General features: G+C 44.8%; 1 protein-coding gene across 3 annotated transcripts in view; it reads right to left on the bottom strand.

The window, feature by feature from the left end:
* Positions 1-622: 622 nt before the first annotated feature.
* SPSB1 (splA/ryanodine receptor domain and SOCS box containing 1) overlaps positions 623-18750 on the bottom strand; it is a 29995-nt gene continuing 11867 nt past the window's right edge. For all 3 annotated transcript variants that reach the window (XM_030185850.1, XM_030185851.1, XM_030185852.1), the window contains exons 2-3: positions 3769-4590; positions 623-1939 (exon numbers count right to left, since the gene is read on the bottom strand). In XM_030185850.1, the coding sequence (XP_030041710.1) occupies positions 1812-1939; positions 3769-4462 (822 nt within the window). In that variant the 5' untranslated portion in view covers positions 4463-4590 and the 3' untranslated portion in view covers positions 623-1811. The remainder of the gene's footprint in view (positions 1940-3768; positions 4591-18750) is intronic.

Raw genomic sequence — 18750 nt, forward strand, 5'->3', positions numbered from 1 at the left:
TTAATTAAAGGATAGCAGGGAGAAAGGGACTCGACACAGCTGTGTTTCGGCCATGCAGGCCTGCGTCAGGAGTCTTCTCACCGTGTGTTGATTTTTAATTCTATCCAATTGTAAAGGGTTTATGTGTGTCTCTTTTTAAAGCTGTAGCGTTAAATGATCCTTGTAACAAAGTGAGGCAAAAAGCATCAGAGCAACGTCTCCTCTCTGTGAAATCAAACAGAGCTAGTATTTCTGTTTGATTTCACAGAGCGGAGACGTTGCTCTGGTGCTTTTTGCCTCACTTTGTTACCAGGATCATTTAACGCTACAGCTTTAAAAGAGACACACATATTTTCTTTATAATTGGATAGAATTAAAAATCAACACACGGTGAGAAGACTCCTGACGCAGGCCTGCATGGCCGAAACACAGCTGTATCGAGTCCCTTTCTCCCTGCTATCCTTTAATTAATAAAGTGTTTTAATTTTTTTATAAACAAGTGTGGTCTTTTTCATTTTTTAATCTTTTATGTATTTGTATTTTTTAATACAAATTGATCTTTTTTTAAATTTTGGATTGTTTTTGTTAGTCATCTTCGCTGTTTTGCTTTTTTGGTGTTTTTTGCGAAGACTGGTTTCTTCTGTTTTTTTTGTACGTAACACGTGAAAGATGGTCACTCATTACCCCAGACCCACCCATCCACAGTGCCTGACAGATTATACAGCACTGCTTGCTCCCAAGAGTAACTGCCCAAAAAATGTGTCACTAGAGTATGTGAACAGGTTGCTGTGAAAGACAAGAGACCCGAGACAGCTCATACATCTTCTGTTCACAACCCTGAGCTAGGTAACCTGCCCTTATTCTAGTAGGATATCCAGCTCCTAAATCGGATATATATATATAATGTATACCATACTGTGACATTCCAACACCAAATTACAAACACTTATGAAGCATTGAGGCCAGCAGGTGTATCTCACCCACTCCTCCAAAGCCACATCCAGGAATTAAAAAGGTGTCCCAACTGATCAGGACTCACACCCCCCGCCCCAACTAGCAACCTAACAGAAGTGGTACAAGTAGCACACATAGACAGATAACACATGTTAATACATGGATTACATTATCGTCTTTGAATAAATAAAGGGAGAAAAAGAATGACAGGACTTCAGCCTAAAGCTCTTTAGATAATCCTCATTTAAAATAAGCTATTATAGGAATTCTGTATCCAGCTTCCTCCCCCCACCTCCACAACATAGCTGTTCCAGTCAGAATCACCTTCCGATACTCCTCCAATCAACCAACCCTTCAAAATTGTGCCGTTACTTAGGGGTAAGAAGGGATTCAGCAATACTAAATGCACAGCTGGGCTGAGACTATCATCCTTTCCCTAAACCCAGAAATCTCTGCAGAGACAAGAATTAGTTATCTTCAAAGAGGGAACCTGGGGAGTGATGAAGGCTTCTTGTGGTCCCTTCTCCTAAAGAAGATGGTCTTGGATCAGTCGAGGGCAATGGTGTCCGAGCACCAATGAAACAGGCAACATTAAATCTGGTTCTGGAAGGCAGTTTTTTTTAATCATCTCCCAGGATAAAGGTAGATACAGTAGGTATGAAATGACCCAACTGATCTATGAACAGCCATTTGGATGAGACTGAAAAGTCAGCTCCCTTAGCCTCTGGTAACAGTGTCTTGTGAACGGCAAAGTGCAGGTAAACAAAAGTGAGCAAAGGGCCCAGTTTTTCCCAGCTACATGACATGTGACATTAGCCTGGAGATTAAGGACAGGTGCCCAATGGATGGCCAGCAGCTCAGCCTGTCTCCTGAGAATGTCATTGATACAGAAGGTAACTCTTGAGGGACACTGGCAGGGGAAGTGCAAAAATGTCAGTCAGTCTCTCTTTGCCCAACGCCTGTCTCACAGACCGTCGGCACAGATCCATGAGAGGTAGAGGCTCCGCTGCAAGAAATGAAAAACAGCTTTAGCACACAGAAAAGAGAAGCAAAAGACTGCACTCTTCTATGAACACAAATCCAGTGCCACCAGCTACAACCAAGTAACGTGTGCATGAAGTCCCATACCATTAATGCTTTCCCCCTACAGAACACTTAACCCAGTACCAACCCCCCCCCCCCCCCCCACCACTTCCCAGGACCCTGCAGTTATCCCCCTCCCCAGTTCTGTTAAAGTGCCTCACTTCTGACCTGGGATTTATCTGTTGCACAAAACAAACATTATGAGAAAAGAAAGAGCATTCCTTCCCCAACCTCACCAATCGCTCTTCTCTCGTTTCTCCCCATCTCAGTCCGACCACTCTTTTCTTGCCACCCACTGCCTTCCAGCTCATCACTTCCATACAATCTCCTTCAAGCCCAACTGATAACTTTATAAGCATTACCAAAGTAAGCTAAAATGACAATGTATCTCTCTTGAGGCATGCTGCCGATTCCTGCATGCTCGAACTTTTGGATTTGTTTCTTGTAGAACCCATGTAATGGTCTCATGGACCACAGGTCAGGAGCTACTATTTCGAACAAGGTGTCATGATATGAGGCTGAAAGGTGACAAGAAAGCCACCTTCACAGAAACAGCTGGTGGGTACACGAAGGGCTCCACCTTCTGCCCCTCTTGCCCTATGCAGGGACAAACATGAACAATTTAAGCACAGAGGATCTGTAGTTCTAACGACGGAAAGAGAGAGTTGGAGATGAAGTGGAGTCTATGGTATTACAAGAGAGGAAAATAGACTGGAGGAGCTTTGTGGTCTGTGTCAACTTCTGTTTATTTATTTTATTTGTTACATTTATATCCCATATTTTCCGTGAATATATGGGGTGGGGAAGGATTACCCTTACTGTCTACATTTTTGCTTCTTACAGCACTATAGGAACTAAGTACCTGTATATAATGTGTACAGCACTGCATACGTCTAGTAGCACAATAGAAATTATTAGTAGCAGTAGTTGTAACTAATGCCTACAATAAACTTTAACACTCATTTGGGAAAATACAAGGGAATATCCACATTTTGTCATCAACTTTCTATGGGCAGCAACAAAGCAGCAAGACATGTACAGGTAGCACAGAGCATGGGAGAGATGGGACACCACACATGAGCTCCCAAGCAGCATACAGTGGGATTGTGTCGTCTTCTCCATGCATAACCTAACACCTAGAAGAGGGCTTAATTACATGCCAGGTTATCCATTTATCGCTGCCACCTGGTGGCAAGACTTGAAAGGCTGCTTGTGGCCGGATTAAAGATGAAACTTGGATGCACATCTACCCAGATGGTGAAGAACCAAAAGGACAACACCAAAAGTGGACTTAGATAAGAAGCAATATCCTTCACGTGCTCAAGCTTCTACAGCTGGGTTACATCCTGCACTGTGGTCAGGAACAACTGAGCAAACTGGACAGGTCAGCTGATCTTTTTCTACCATCATTTAATACATTATGCTACTTTGTATCACTACCATGTAGACCAATGATTCTGAACTCCCTCCTGGCGGCACTCCTAGCCAGTCAATGAATATGCATGAGAAGTCTACATACACTGGAGAGCCAGTAAACATTCATTACAGAAATCCTGAAAACCAGATTGAGTAGATGATGTGCCTCTTGGACAGGGTCAAAACACAATGATGTGGCCAATGTTTGGGGGGGGGGGGGGGGCGGGAAATGCATCTGGTAGATGAAGAAATAAGCAACAAGTTTCCAAATTCTGTCTGAATTAACAGCTTGTACTGAATGGCACAACCAATCAAGTCACCAGAAAAACTACTTACGGTCAAGCCCGTTCACATATCGCATCTGGATCTCACAGTGACCCCACACAGCACTCACTACTGGGTACAGTTTCTTCCCCTTGAGTCCTTGAAAGGCCACACCCATGTACTGACCATCCACAATGAAACTCAGGGTCCCCTCATCCATGTCCAGCACCACTAGGAAGGAATCTGGCACAATAAAGGTTTCATCCACCTCTAGAAATGCAGGATAGGTTCTAATGGGCTGGTTCTTCTTGTCGTGGTACAGTTTGTTGCGCCCCAGGTCCCAGCCCCAGGATTCACTATTATTTCCTATCAGTGTTGTGTATCCCAGAGAATACAAAGGTGCCTCTGCCGTTGCCACACCCACAACCGCATGGGTACCTCGCTCTCTCATTACCCAAGTGATCTCCCAGACATGCAGACCATGCGTGAACCCCACCCTGCCACGGATAGCATCTGTGCTCTGTGCCACAGGGTGCCGATGGAAGATGAGCTGGTTGTCATCCTTCACAAAGATGTTGGGTGAACGGTCATTGTTGTTCCATGAGTACTGCAATTGGACCTCCATGGATGCGGGTGGCATGTCTAACAGCACATCCAGCCGTGGTGGCCTGCAGTAATCCAGCTTCTGTAGCTCCTCCTTAAATGGCCTGTAAGTAGGATCCCTCAAATCCACTGTTTTAATTCCACCTGGCACTTTCTGGCCCATGTTCTGCTACAATGTCCTTTTTATAGTTCCCGGGGGAAACAACTGCCAACCCAGTTCGCCCCTCCAACAGTACGCAGGGCTCCTGCAGCTGTTCAGAGACCCTCAGGATGTGGGCAGGTCAGGGTTTCCTAATGGAGATAAAGAGAAAGCAAGTTAAAAATTAGCCCCAAATCTTGTACCGCATGAAGCCTACTTACAGGAGACCAAGGTGTGAGGACAGCTGCACACAACTGAACTCAATGTATCAGCCAGCTCAAAGTGGAAGGAATATGCACTGGATTCCAGCACACTGACAATCAGCCTCCTTTAGACGGGGAGGGACAGGTGTGCTGGAATTCAGTGGCAGTAGTCAGAACCCCAAGACTGCAGAAGCTCACTGAACTTCTGCTACACACTGATGTTCCACTGTACACTGTTGATGGTTACCATTGTAACATAGTAGATGACGGCAGAAAAAGACCTGCATGGTCCATCCAGTCTGCCCTTAAAGATAAACTTATATGTGCTACTTTTTGTGTATACCTTACCTTGATTTGTATCTGTCATTTTCAGGGCACAGACCGTATAAGTCTGCCCAGCACTACCCCTGCCTCCCGACCACTGGCTCTGGCACAGACCGTATAAGTCTGCCCAGTACTATCCTCGCCTCCCAACCAGCCCCCCCTCCATCACCGGCTCTGCCACCCAATCTCGGCTAAGCTTCTGAGGATCCATTCCCTTGGAACAGGATTCCTTTATGTTTATTCCACACGTTTGAATTCCGTTACCGTTTTCCTCTCCACCACTTCCCGTGGTAGAGGAAAGCTACATAATGCACACGCCATTCACAGAAGATTCTTTAAATGTAGGACAGGGGTGTACTTGGAAAGGGGGGGGGGGTCAATACATTCCTCCTCTCTTCCCCTCCCCATGCTTGCACTAAACCTACCTTTGCTGGCAGGGTTGACGAGGTCCTGGCCAGCCAAAGAAATACAGTTCCCCAGCTGTGCCCCTCCTTCTTGCATGCTTCTTTAATGCAGAAATCGGTGGCAAGCCTCCAGGACTCCCCAAGCATGCTCAGTTCTCGACGCTGACTTCTGCATTAAAGAAGCATGCAAGAAGGAGGGGAGTGGCTGGGAAACTGTATTTCTTTGGCTGGCAGGGCTTCGCCACCCTGCCAGCCAGTTAAAGGACTGCTGCAGTTCTGGAGAGGGCCTAAGCCCTCAAGTCCCCCCATGGCTATGCCACTGATGTAGGATGACACAATGAAACGTTTTACAAGAAGTCACCTGCTTAAATTTGAAACCCACAAACAACCATCTTTTATCCCTGTTCTGCAGTAACAGTCTTCCTCGCCACATTCACTGTTCCTTGGCCTGTTTGCTGTTAGGGTGGGAAGGTGTCAGAGACTCCTGTCATTGCTTTCCTTGTGACTGCATTTATCAGACTTGCTATTGTCTGAATCATCTCCAAATGGATTGGTACTTGCCTTGTCAAGCTGGCATCCAGGCAAAGACAAACATACCACAATAGCCCCCTCTCTATAACCGAATGACAGAGGACTTATAACAACAGGCAAAGGTACCTTGTAGACTTTGGAATGAGGACAGTTCCATGTTTGGGGGTTATTTGATCACCTCTGTCAAGTTTAGACCAAAATCGATCAAATAGCCTACAGACAAGAAAGGGAAAGCAGATGGAATTTGATATACCATCTTTCTGTGGTTACAATCAAAGCAGTTTACATATTATTTCATACCTGGGGCAACAGAGGGTTAAGTGACTTGCCCAGGGAGCTGCAGTGGGAACTGAACCTGACTCCCCTGGTTTTCAGGATCCTGCACTAACCATTAGGCTATTCCTCCACTCCATCTGCAACCCAAATTCTGCAAATACCTTTACAAGCCTGCCTGTCTCTGTAAATCACAGCATGGGTCACTCAGAACTAGGGCTGGTCCAAGGGTATCTGACATCCTAGGTGAATCTTCAGCCTTGTGTCCCCCTCCCTGAGGCAGCCCAAGGCCCCAACCACCTTATACTCCAGTATCTCACGTTCAGATCCCTCGGAGCCATCTGGTACCCAATTTATACAGTCTGAAACTAATAGTCCACCCTTCACCCAATGGATTTAACCCAGAACAGAATTACACCACCAACTGAAAGCTGTAAAATCTTTGTGTGCAACCAAAGGTCACACTAAATCCTGCATGCCCCACCCTGTTACCAGCAAAAGAGCCCTGATTTTGCTGGAAAACGAGGCCTCAAATTACCCTGAGACCAGAGGCACAGAGTAGTGTCAGTCCTGTGACCTGGAGGCAGGGCAGCCGAGAGAGGGGGGCAGGAGGGACAAAATTCCCGGGGCCTTCAAGGGGAGTCCGGCGCCGCAGTCCCTGGTCTCACCCGCCCGTGGCTCCGTCGACAGCCTCTCTCCATCTGCCACCGGGCCCCCTGCATTCAAATTGATTCAGCAGCGCCCCGCCCTCGTCTGATGTAACTTCTTGTTTCCGCGAGGGCGGGACACAGGGAGGGAAGGCCCGAAGGGAGGCGATCTGTCGCTGTGCTTTAACACGGAGGTGAGGCGCTGCCGAATCGATTTGAATGCAGGGGGCCCCGGTGGCGGACAGAGGGGGGCTGTCGACAGGGCTGGGGGTGGGTGGGTGGAGACTGGGGACTGTGGTGCAGGCAGCCTGAGTAGCGATTGGGGGGGGGGGGGGGCGGCCTTGCTCCGGCTTAGTCTCTTGGCAGCCCTGCCTGGAGGCACTGACCTACTGGCTTCTTTACCACAGCTCACTGGAATCTAAATTTTATTCCTTCTTCATGCCCTCAAACTGACGACAGCAGGGGCCAATGTAAAATGCTTGTCACACTAACCTCATGCTACTGTCTGCACATCTGTGTACAATTTTCTTGGCACTAACCTTGCATTACACAACATTGTATGGCATATTAAAATAATTGGTAATTAGGCTATTAGTTATTCCACTCCAATGCACAGAAGTACTCAAGAGAGTAAGGAGAGCACAATGCAGAAGCCTGAATGCCAGGTTGAGGAAGTATAGAAGTGTTAGCGCGTTCTTTTGCAGTAGTGTCTGTGAGGATTTAGTGCCTACTTTTTTTTCCTGCAAACATACAGCACCTGCCAGCTTCTTTGTGGCCTCCATGGCCTTATCTGGCAAATCTGCTGCACAGCATCTGTAGGAGCTTTAACACTGCTCTTTCTCAGACACTTCCTGCATAGCTCTTTCAATCAGAGAAAGTCAACAGATTGTCAGGGCCTCCCCAAAGCCCCAGGAGAAAATGACCAGTCAAGCTGCACAGTGCTTGTGTGACGGCAGAAGAACCTTTAACACTGGGCACATACTTCAACCAGTTCTGTGCCATGACCCAGCTGTTTTCATTACTCCATAGTGTACCATGAAAGACTGATGCTATACTAGAGAAGTCAAGTCAGGCAATCTATAAAACATACAAAGGTTCCAGAGTAAGGGCAGGGGAAAATACTACAGTGACCACAAATACTGCAGTCACATACAAGGTATGAAGTTATTACACTAATCACTGGTGTGTCACCCACAGTAGCCCACATACCAGGGATTTTAGCAGCTCTAGCTCAGACTGCTCAAACATCGCCAGCCCAAGCTTTTGGCATTACCGACATCACCAGGACACACCTGCTGTGTCTAGAATAGAGCACACCTTCCCACAAATTCTTTTATGGGTTTAATTCATTGCCCACCAAGAGCTCTGGGGGCCTTTAAAAGTGCGTCCTTGCACTAAGTTAAACTCACTCAACCCCATTCCCAACCCCTGCTTAAAGTAGGAGTATGGTGAACTGATGAATGCTTTCTAGAATGAATACTCCAATGAAAACCTTTCAGTAGGCTCAACTGAGCAAATAACGAGAGGAAAAGGTCATGGATTTGAGGCCCCATGAAGTAGGAAGTGGTTATCTTTTAATTTTTTTTTCTTTAATCTTCCAAAAGGGCCTGGAGGCTATGGATTGTATTGAGACTGGTAGACACTGGTGTACTAAGTGGACACAAACTGAATCGGTGTTTAACCCAGAAGACACTGGGCAGGAAGCCGCATCCAGACCCCATTTACTGCACTAGAACAGTGCTTCTCAACTCCATCAGGTTTTCAGGATATCCGCAATGAATATGCATGTGATAAATTTTGCATTCACTACCTCTTTGCTATGCAAATCTATCATGTACAGTATATTAATTGTGGGTATCATGAAAACCTGACTGGCTTGTTGTGGCCTAAGGACTCGGTGAGAAGCACTGTACTAGGGGCCAAATGGTTTCCTTTTAGAACAAGGATAGACAACCTCGGTCCTCGAAGGCTGCAATCCAGTCAGGGTTTCAGGATTTCCCCAATGAATATGCATGAGAGTTATTTACATACAATAGAGGCAGTGCATGAAAATAGATCTCATGCATATTGTGAGAGTGCAGGTGAAAGGGGATCCGGGAAGGCACGAAGAAAGGGGTACAGGGAGCCGGGGAATCCCAACGGGGCAGATTTCATGTGCACAACACCCACATTCAGAAAGCTGGGCTACCGGAGGCAGAGAGGTTGGCTGGGTTAAGGAAGAAGGGGAGGAACTACCAGTCCCAGAATCCTTCTCTTCCCCACCCGGCTGTGCAAGAGTTAGGGGAGGAGATAGAAGATTGGAAAATGGTCTCTGAGGAAGGTGATGAGGGCCAGCTGGAGAGATTGGGGGCGGGGGAAGTTGAAGAGGAGGATAAAATGGAGATTACTGAAGGACTAGGGGAGGAACAGATGGAGATTGGAGCCCTGGCTCAAACCCAAAAAGCTGCTGTAAGAGGGTGGCTAGCTGTACCTTGGAGAGACTGGTGGAAGACCGGAGGAGAGAGGCTGAGGCACTGGGGGAAATCTCTACTAAAGAGGAAACAGGTGCAGCCTGTGGGAGAGAAAGAGAGCTGGGCACAATTGAAACCCCAGCCTGAACCAGGTGGGAATAAAGCTGTGTAACCGTGCTGTAAGAAGGTGCAAGAAAGACTGTGTAAACTGTTTCATACTAAAAAGGTCTGGGCTGCAACCTACCAAGCTATTTGGTTTTTCCTCTGATAATGTACTGTTCCCTAAGTGAAGTAATCTGAACTAAAGTGGTGAAGTTATATGGACTGTTTTTGAACCTGAGTTTGAAGTTATATGAACTGTTTTTGAACCTGAATTTGACTGTGTTGATCCTGAATGGTGCTCTGGGCTGCTAGCCTAAACAACCTGGAGTGAAGGGTGTTTTGTTGATTTGAAGCAAGAAAATAAAAGCTCTTACTTATAAACATTGGGCTTTGAATGTGCCTCTGTGAAAGGAATGGAGGGAGGAGGTAGTCCTGGGAGTTCACAGGGCCTGGAGCCAAGACTCAGAGCAGCCAGATTGCTGTGGAGTGGAGGCCACAGTCGTGTGGAGGAAGAGGCAGCTAAACAGGGTCGAGCCTGGCTGGGTCCTGGTTGGGCGACCCAGCTACAATATTCATTGGGGAAATCCTGAAACCCTGACTGGGTTGTAGCCCTCGAGGACCAAGGTTGTCCACCCCTGCCGTCTGGATGCTGGCAATACTTCTTGCACAGTCAGTATAAACAGTGGAATGGAAATAATGGGCGTTACCATATCTCTGTTGAAGGGTAAGCAAAAGATAGGTGTGAAACAGCAAGCCTCGGTGATGAGAGAACTTGGATCAGCTTCAGTGACTGAAGAACAGTCACACATCTGGTTTTAGATTTGCACTGCCACACTACCAAGAAGGTACTGTAGCTATTCCTGCCTTAATGAGGCCATTTGGATTTGCCTGGCTGCCTGCCCAAAATTTCAGCTTTGATTGCCTTGCTGTGCTCACTTCGAAATGCATTAGTTGGAGGCGACTGCCTTATTGATCACTAATCTGATAAGCTGCCACATGGTCTTCTAGGTCTTGTAGAATTTGAAAGCATGAGCAATTTTATTTGGATGTTCCTCCAGACCTAACAACTTGAACAGGACTGTCTTCTAGAGTCTAATTGCCTAACTTGCTTCAACCTAATACAGCAATGGTAACCAGGGCTGCATAGGCCAACCATCAATATTCCGAATACCACTTGTAAATGACTCTCAAACACACACTGATTATAACTAGGGCTTCTGATTTTTGGTATAACCAGACCCCCCCCCCCCCCTTGAAAAAAAGCCAAAACCCACTTCTGATAGGGAATTTGGTGTTTCCGGTTATAACTGAAGAAAAGCCCTGTAGAATATTGAGCTTCCTCAGGCACTCCAATGTCATCACCCAAATCCAAAGAAAAGATACTCTGCTCATAGCAACATAAACATGATATAGCCTTCCCAAGGGAAACCCCAATGCAATGGCAGACCGCTCTCTCCTCTCTTCCGAAAGAAACAAAAAACTGGATCATGATCTGCCCTTAACAGAACCCATCTACACACGGCCATGTGGACTTCTCCAAGGATACAAGCCAAGATCTGAATAATTTCTTTATCATAGTAACATAGTAACATAGTAGATGACGGCAGAAAAAGACCTGCACGGTCCATCTAGTCTGCCCACGATAAACTCATATGTGTATACCTTACCCTGATTTGTACCTGTCTTTTCCAGGGCACAGCCGTATAAATCTGTGCAGCAGTATTTCCCATTTCCCAACCACCAGTCCCTCCTCCCATCACCGGCTCCGGCACAGACCCCGTATAAAAAGTCTGCCCTCCCCCATCCTAGCCTCTCAACCACCAACCCCTCTTCCCCCTGCCTCCCAATTTCAGTTAAGCTTCTGTGGATCCATTCCTTCTGCACAGGATTCCTTTATGCCTGTCCCACGCATGCTTGAATTCCGTTACCGTTTTCATCTCCACCACCTCCCGCGGGAGGGCATTCCAAGCGTTCACCACCCTCTCCGTGAAGAAATACTTCCTGACATCTTTCCTGAGTCTGCCCCCCTTCAATCTCATTTCATGTCCTCTCGTTCTACCGCCTTCCCATCTCCGGAAAAGATTCGTTTGCGGATTAATACCTTTCAAATATTTGAACGTCTGTATCATATCACCCCTGTTCCTCCTTTCCTCCAGAGTATACATGTTCAGGTCAGCAAGCCTCTCTTCATACGTCTTGGAACGCAACTCCCATACCATCCTCGTAGCTTTTCTTTGCACCGCTTCCATTTTTTTAACATCCTTCGCAAGGTACGGCCTCCAAAACTGAACACAATACTCCAGGTGGGGCCTCACCAACGTCTTATACAGGGGCATTAAAACCTCCTTTTTTCTGCTGGTCACACCTCTCTCTATACAGCCTAGCAACCTTCTCGCTACGGCCACCGCCTTGTCGCACTGTTTCATCGCCTTCAGGTCCTCAGATACTATCACCCCAAGATCCCTCTCCCCGTCCGTGTCTATCAGGCTCTCCCCACCTAACACATACGCCTCCCTTGGATTTCTACTCCCTAAGTGCATCACTTTGCATTTCTTCGCATTGAATTTTAATTGCCAAACGTTAGACCATTTTTCCAGCTTCTTCAGATCTTTTTTCATGTTTTCCACTCCCTCCGGGGTGTCCACTCTGTTGCAAATCTTGGTGTCATCCGCAAAAAGGCAAACTTTACCTTGTAACTCTTCGGCAATGTCACTCACAAATATATTGAACAGAATGGGCCCCAGCACCGATCCCTGAGGCACTCCACTACTCACCTTTCCCTCCTCCGAGCGAACTCCATTTACCACCACCCTCTGGCGTCTGCCTGTCAACCAGTTCCTAATCCAGTTTACCACTTCGGGTCCTATCTTCAGCCCTTCTAGTTTATTCAAGAGCCTCCTGTGGGGAACCGTGTCAAAAGCCTTGCTGAAATCTAAGTAGATGACGTCCATAGCCCGTCCTTGATTTAATTCTCCCGTCACCCAGTCAAAGAATTCAATGAGATTCGTTTGGCACGACTTCCCTTTGGTGAAACCATGTTGTCTGGGATCTTGCAACTTATTGGCTTCCAGGAAATTCACTATCCTTTCCTTCAGCATGGCTTCCATTACTTTTCCAATAACCGAAGTGAGGCTTACCGGCCTGTAGTTTCCAGCTTCTTCCCTATCCCCACTTTTGTGAAGAGGGACCACCTCCGCCGTTCTCCAATCCCTCGGAACCTCTCCCGTCTCCAAGGATTTATTAAACAAATCTTTAAGAGGACCCGCCAGAACCTCTCTGAGTTCCCTCAGTATTCTGGGGTGGATCCCGTCCGGCCCCATGGCTTTGTCCACATTTAGCTTTCCAAGTTGTTCATATACACTCTCTTCCGTGAACGGTGCTTTATCCAGTTCATTTTCAGGTGTACTTTTGCCAGTCCCTCTCGGTCCTTCCCCAGGATTTTCTTCAGTAAAAACAGAACAAAAGTATCTATTTAGCAAATTGGCTTTTTCTTCATCATTTTCTACATAGCGTTTTGCTGTATCTTTTAGTCTTACAATCCCCTTTTTAGTCTTTCTCCTTTCACTAATATACCTGAAGAAGTTTTTGTCTCCCCTCCGTACATTTCTAGCCATTTGTTCTTCCGCTTGCGCCTTCGCCAGACGTACCTCTCTCTTGGCTTCTTTCAGTTTCATCCGGTATTCCTCCCCGTGTTCCTCTACTTGAGATTTTTTGTATTTCTGGAACGCTAACTCTTTAGCCTTTATTTTCTCAGCCACTTGCTTTGAAAACCATATTGGTTTCCTTTTTCTCTTGCTTTTATTTACCCTCCTTACATAAAGGTCTGTGGCCCTGTTTATTACTTCTTTTAGCCTGGACCACTGTCCTTCCACTTCTTGTATGTCCTCCCAGCCCCTCAGCTCCTTCCTTAGGTATTCTTCCATTTTGTTAAAGTCAGCTCGCTTGAAATCCAGGACTTTGAGTTTAGAGTGGCTGCCATCCACATGAGCCGTTATATCAAAACAAACCGTTTGATGGTCACTGTTTCCCAGGTGTGCAGCCACTTGGACATTTGACACACTATCCCCATTCGTGAGCACCAGATCCAACGTGGCTCCCTCCCTCGTGGGTTCGTTCACCATTTGTCTGAGCTGAGCACTTTGGAAAGCATCCACAATCTCTCTACTTCTTTCTGATTTTGCAGACGGAACCTTCCAATCTACATCCGGCAGATTAAAATCTCCCAACAACAGCACCTCTCTTTTCTTCCCCAACTTTTGAATATCAGCGATCAGATCTTTATCTAGTTCTTCCAAATGTGTCGGGGGTCTATAGACAACACCCACGTGGACCAAGGTTCTATCCTCTCTTTCTAAGGTGATCCATATCGCTTCTTCCTTTCCCCACTTCCCTGTCATTTCAGTTGCTGCGATATCATCTCTCACATACAGAGCTACTCCTCCACCTTTACGTCCCTCCCTATCCTTCCTAAAAAGGTTATAGCCTGGTATGTTTACATCCCATTCATGGGAACCATGGAGCCATGTCTCTGTGACTGCAACTATGTCCAAGTCAGTCTCCAACATCAGGGCTTGAAGGTCATGAATTTTATTGCTTAGACTGTGAGCATTTGTGGTCATTGCTTTCCAACTACATTTCCTAGTATGTGTTTTGGGTTTAGTGAATTGTGAGTGTCTTTTCTCTTTGGGTACCTTCTCTTCTTTTTGTTGCCTCTTCCTTGCTTTTTCTGCTTCAATTTTAGTTTCAGGAACATCACAGTGCTGTAGTGGAGCAAAAGAATTTTGTAGTGGCAACACTTGTGCGGGTGGATGCTTCTGTGTCACATGACTAATTCTGCCTGAGCCTACTGTGAGCCATCTGTTCCTTTGTGGTTTTATTCTCTGAGGCAGTGGTGAGAAGTTATGATTCTGCAAAGTCCTATAAGTTGGTTTAATTGTATCTAATTCTTGCATTACTTTATAGAGCTCTTGTTTTAAAGTAGATATCTGAAGACAGATAGGACAAGCTTTAAGTTTCCAGATGATTTGCCTTGAAACTAAAGCAGCACAATTATTGCAGAGAATAAAAGTCATCCTGATTGGTTGAAATGGGTATGAACAGGTGTACTATGTTGGAGTAATAGCCTGCAAGACTGCCTGTGTATGACTGAGGAGTAAAGTTAACGAGGATTTGGTTTGTCTATAAAGGTGTAGAAAACCCTGGGGTGGGTGGGTTGTGGGGAGGGTGGGTGGGATTATAAGTCCCAATGGGTCAGCTTAAGTGCTGCTATCAAGGGAATTCTGTAGCTTAATGGACCCAAATGGTAGTGTCTGATCAAGGACCTTACAGTTTATTAAACTTTTAAAACTACCCTAGATATTAATAACTTTCTTTTTGAATAAATCTAGATATTGCCAATAATTCTAGCAGTTTCAGCTATGTAAAAATGCCCCTCCCCTTTATCAGAGCTTGGCAGGAACAGAAAGAAAGCAAGAAAGACAGAAAGAGGTTTCCCAGTGCTAATTAAATTGATTAAGCAACAAGCCTTAAATATTTAGGACAAAATATCAGGTAGTTTCTCACCTAAGCCAGCCAATTTGAGAAGTATGGGATTTAGGGGTCAGAATAAACCTGTCCTTTTTGCAGGAGCTTGGTTCTTCAGTCCCAGTACCTGGAAGTTAGAAGTAAAATTGGTATGTCCTTTAGTTTGAGTCCAACCCTGCTTGCCCCCAGCTGTGGGGGTGCTTAAGTCCCAATGGGTCAGCTTAAGTGCTGCTATCAAGGGAATTCTGTAGCTTAATGGACCCAAATGGTAGTGTCTGATCAAGGACCTTACAGTTTATTAAACTTTTAAAACTACCCTAGATATTAATAACTTTCTTTTTGAATAAATCTAGATATTGCCAATAATTCTAGCAGTTTCAGCTATGTAAAAATGCCCCTCCCCTTTATCAGAGCTTGGCAGGAACAGAAAGAAAGCAAGAAAGACAGAAAGAGGTTTCCCAGTGCTAATTAAATTGATTAAGCAACAAGCCTTAAATATTTAGGACAAAATATCAGGTAGTTTCTCACCTAAGCCAGCCAATTTGAGAAGTATGGGATTTAGGGGTCAGAATAAACCTGTCCTTTTTGCAGGAGCTTGGTTCTTCAGTCCCAGTACCTGGAAGTTAGAAGTAAAATTGGTATGTCCTTTAGTTTGAGTCCAACCCTGCTTGCCCCCAGCTGTGGGGGTGCTTAAGTCCCAATGGGTCAGCTTAAGTGCTGCTATCAAGGGAATTCTGTAGCTTAATGGACCCAAATGGTAGTGTCTGATCAAGGACCTTACAGTTTATTAAACTTTTAAAACTACCCTAGATATTAATAACTTTCTTTTTGAATAAATCTAGATATTGCCAATAATTCTAGCAGTTTCAGCTATGTAAAAATGCCCCTCCCCTTTATCAGAGCTTGGCAGGAACAGAAAGAAAGCAAGAAAGACAGAAAGAGGTTTCCCAGTGCTAATTAAATTGATTAAGCAACAAGCCTTAAATATTTAGGACAAAATATCAGGTAGTTTCTCACCTAAGCCAGCCAATTTGAGAAGTATGGGATTTAGGGTCAGAATAAACCTGTCCTTTTTGCAGGAGCTTGGTTCTTCAGTCCCAGTACCTGGAAGTTAGAAGTAAAATTGGTATGTCCTTTAGTTTGAGTCCAACCCTGCTTGCCCCCAGCTGTGGGGGTGCTTAAGTCCCAATGGGTCAGCTTAAGTGCTGCTATCAAGGGAATTCTGTAGCTTAATGGACCCAAATGGTAGTGTCTGATCAAGGACCTTACAGTTTATTAAACTTTTAAAACTACCCTAGATATTAATAACTTTCTTTTTGAATAAATCTAGATATTGCCAATAATTCTAGCAGTTTCAGCTATGTAAAAATGCCCCTCCCCTTTATCAGAGCTTGGCAGGAACAGAAAGAAAGCAAGAAAGACAGAAAGAGGTTTCCCAGTGCTAATTAAATTGATTAAGCAACAAGCCTTAAATATTTAGGACAAAATATCAGGTAGTTTCTCACCTAAGCCAGCCAATTTGAGAAGTATGGGATTTAGGGGTCAGAATAAACCTGTCCTTTTTGCAGGAGCTTGGTTCTTCAGTCCCAGTACCTGGAAGTTAGAAGTAAAATTGGTATGTCCTTTAGTTTGAGTCCAACCCTGCTTGCCCCCAGCTGTGGGGGTGCTTAAGTCCCAATGGGTCAGCTTAAGTGCTGCTATCAAGGGAATTCTGTAGCTTAATGGACCCAAATGGTAGTGTCTGATCAAGGACCTTACAGTTTATTAAACTTTTAAAACTACCCTAGATATTAATAACTTTCTTTTGAATAAATCTAGATATTGCCAATAATTCTAGCAGTTTCAGCTATGTAAAAATGCCCCTCCCCTTTATCAGAGCTTGGCAGGAACAGAAAGAAAGCAAGAAAGACAGAAAGAGGTTTCCCAGTGCTAATTAAATTGATTAAGCAACAAGCCTTAAATATTTAGGACAAAATATCAGGTAGTTTCTCACCTAAGCCAGCCAATTTGAGAAGTATGGGATTTAGGGGTCAGAATAAACCTGTCCTTTTTGCAGGAGCTTGGTTCTTCAGTCCCAGTACCTGGAAGTTAGAAGTAAAATTGGTATGTCCTTTAGTTTGAGTCCAACCCTGCTTGCCCCCAGCTGTGGGGGTGCTTAAGTCCCAATGGGTCAGCTTAAGTGCTGCTATCAAGGGAATTCTGTAGCTTAATGGACCCAAATGGTAGTGTCTGATCAAGGACCTTACAGTTTATTAAACTTTTAAAACTACCCTAGATATTAATAACTTTCTTTTTGAATAAATCTAGATATTGCCAATAATTCTAGCAGTTTCAGCTATGTAAAAATGCCCCTCCCCTTTATCAGAGCTTGGCAGGAACAGAAAGAAAGCAAGAAAGACAGAAAGAGGTTTCCCAGTGCTAATTAAATTGATTAAGCAACAAGCCTTAAATATTTAGGACAAAATATCAGGTAGTTTCTCACCTAAGCCAGCCAATTTGAGAAGTATGGGATTTAGGGGTCAGAATAAACCTGTCCTTTTTGCAGGAGCTTGGTTCTTCAGTCCCAGTACCTGGAAGTTAGAAGTAAAATTGGTATGTCCTTTAGTTTGAGTCCAACCCTGCTTGCCCCCAGCTGTGGGGGTGCTTAAGTCCCAATGGGTCAGCTTAAGTGCTGCTATCAAGGGAATTCTGTAGCTTAATGGACCCAAATGGTAGTGTCTGATCAAGGACCTTACAGTTTATTAAACTTTTAAAACTACCCTAGATATTAATAACTTTCTTTTTGAATAAATCTAGATATTGCCAATAATTCTAGCAGTTTCAGCTATGTAAAAATGCCCCTCCCCTTTATCAGAGCTTGGCAGGAACAGAAAGAAAGCAAGAAAGACAGAAAGAGGTTTCCCAGTGCTAATTAAATTGATTAAGCAACAAGCCTTAAATATTTAGGACAAAATATCAGGTAGTTTCTCACCTAAGCCAGCCAATTTGAGAAGTATGGGATTTAGGGGTCAGAATAAACCTGTCCTTTTTGCAGGAGCTTGGTTCTTCAGTCCCAGTACCTGGAAGTTAGAAGTAAAATTGGTATGTCCTTTAGTTTGAGTCCAACCCTGCTTGCCCCCAGCTGTGGGGGTGCTTAAGTCCCAATGGGTCAGCTTAAGTGCTGCTATCAAGGGAATTCTGTAGCTTAATGGACCCAAATGGTAGTGTCTGATCAAGGACCTTACAGTTTATTAAACTTTTAAAACTACCCTAGATATTAATAACTTTCTTTTTGAATAAATCTAGATATTGCCAATAATTCTAGCAGTTTCAGCTATGTAAAAATGCCCCTCCCCTTTATCAGAGCTTGGCAGGAACAGAAAGAAAGCAAGAAAGACAGAAAGAGGTTTCCCAGTGCTAATTAAATTGATTAAGCAACAAGCCTTAAATATTTAGGACAAATATCAGGTAGTTTCTCACCTAAGCCAGCCAATTTGAGAAGTATGGGATTTAGGGGTCAGAATAAACCTGTCCTTTTTGCAGGAGCTTGGTTCTTCAGTCCCAGTACCTGGAAGTTAGAAGTAAAATTGGTATGTCCTTTAGTTTGAGTCCAACCCTGCTTGCCCCCAGCTGTGGGGGTGCTTAAGTCCCAATGGGTCAGCTTAAGTGCTGCTATCAAGGGAATTCTGTAGCTTAATGGACCCAAATGGTAGTGTCTGATCAAGGACCTTACAGTTTATTAAACTTTTAAAACTACCCTAGATATTAATAACTTTCTTTTTGAATAAATCTAGATATTGCCAATAATTCTAGCAGTTTCAGCTATGTAAAAATGCCCCTCCCCTTTATCAGAGCTTGGCAGGAACAGAAAGAAAG

Source organism: Microcaecilia unicolor, chromosome 13, assembly GCF_901765095.1.
Source record: "Microcaecilia unicolor chromosome 13, aMicUni1.1, whole genome shotgun sequence".
NCBI lineage: Eukaryota > Metazoa > Chordata > Amphibia > Gymnophiona > Siphonopidae > Microcaecilia > Microcaecilia unicolor.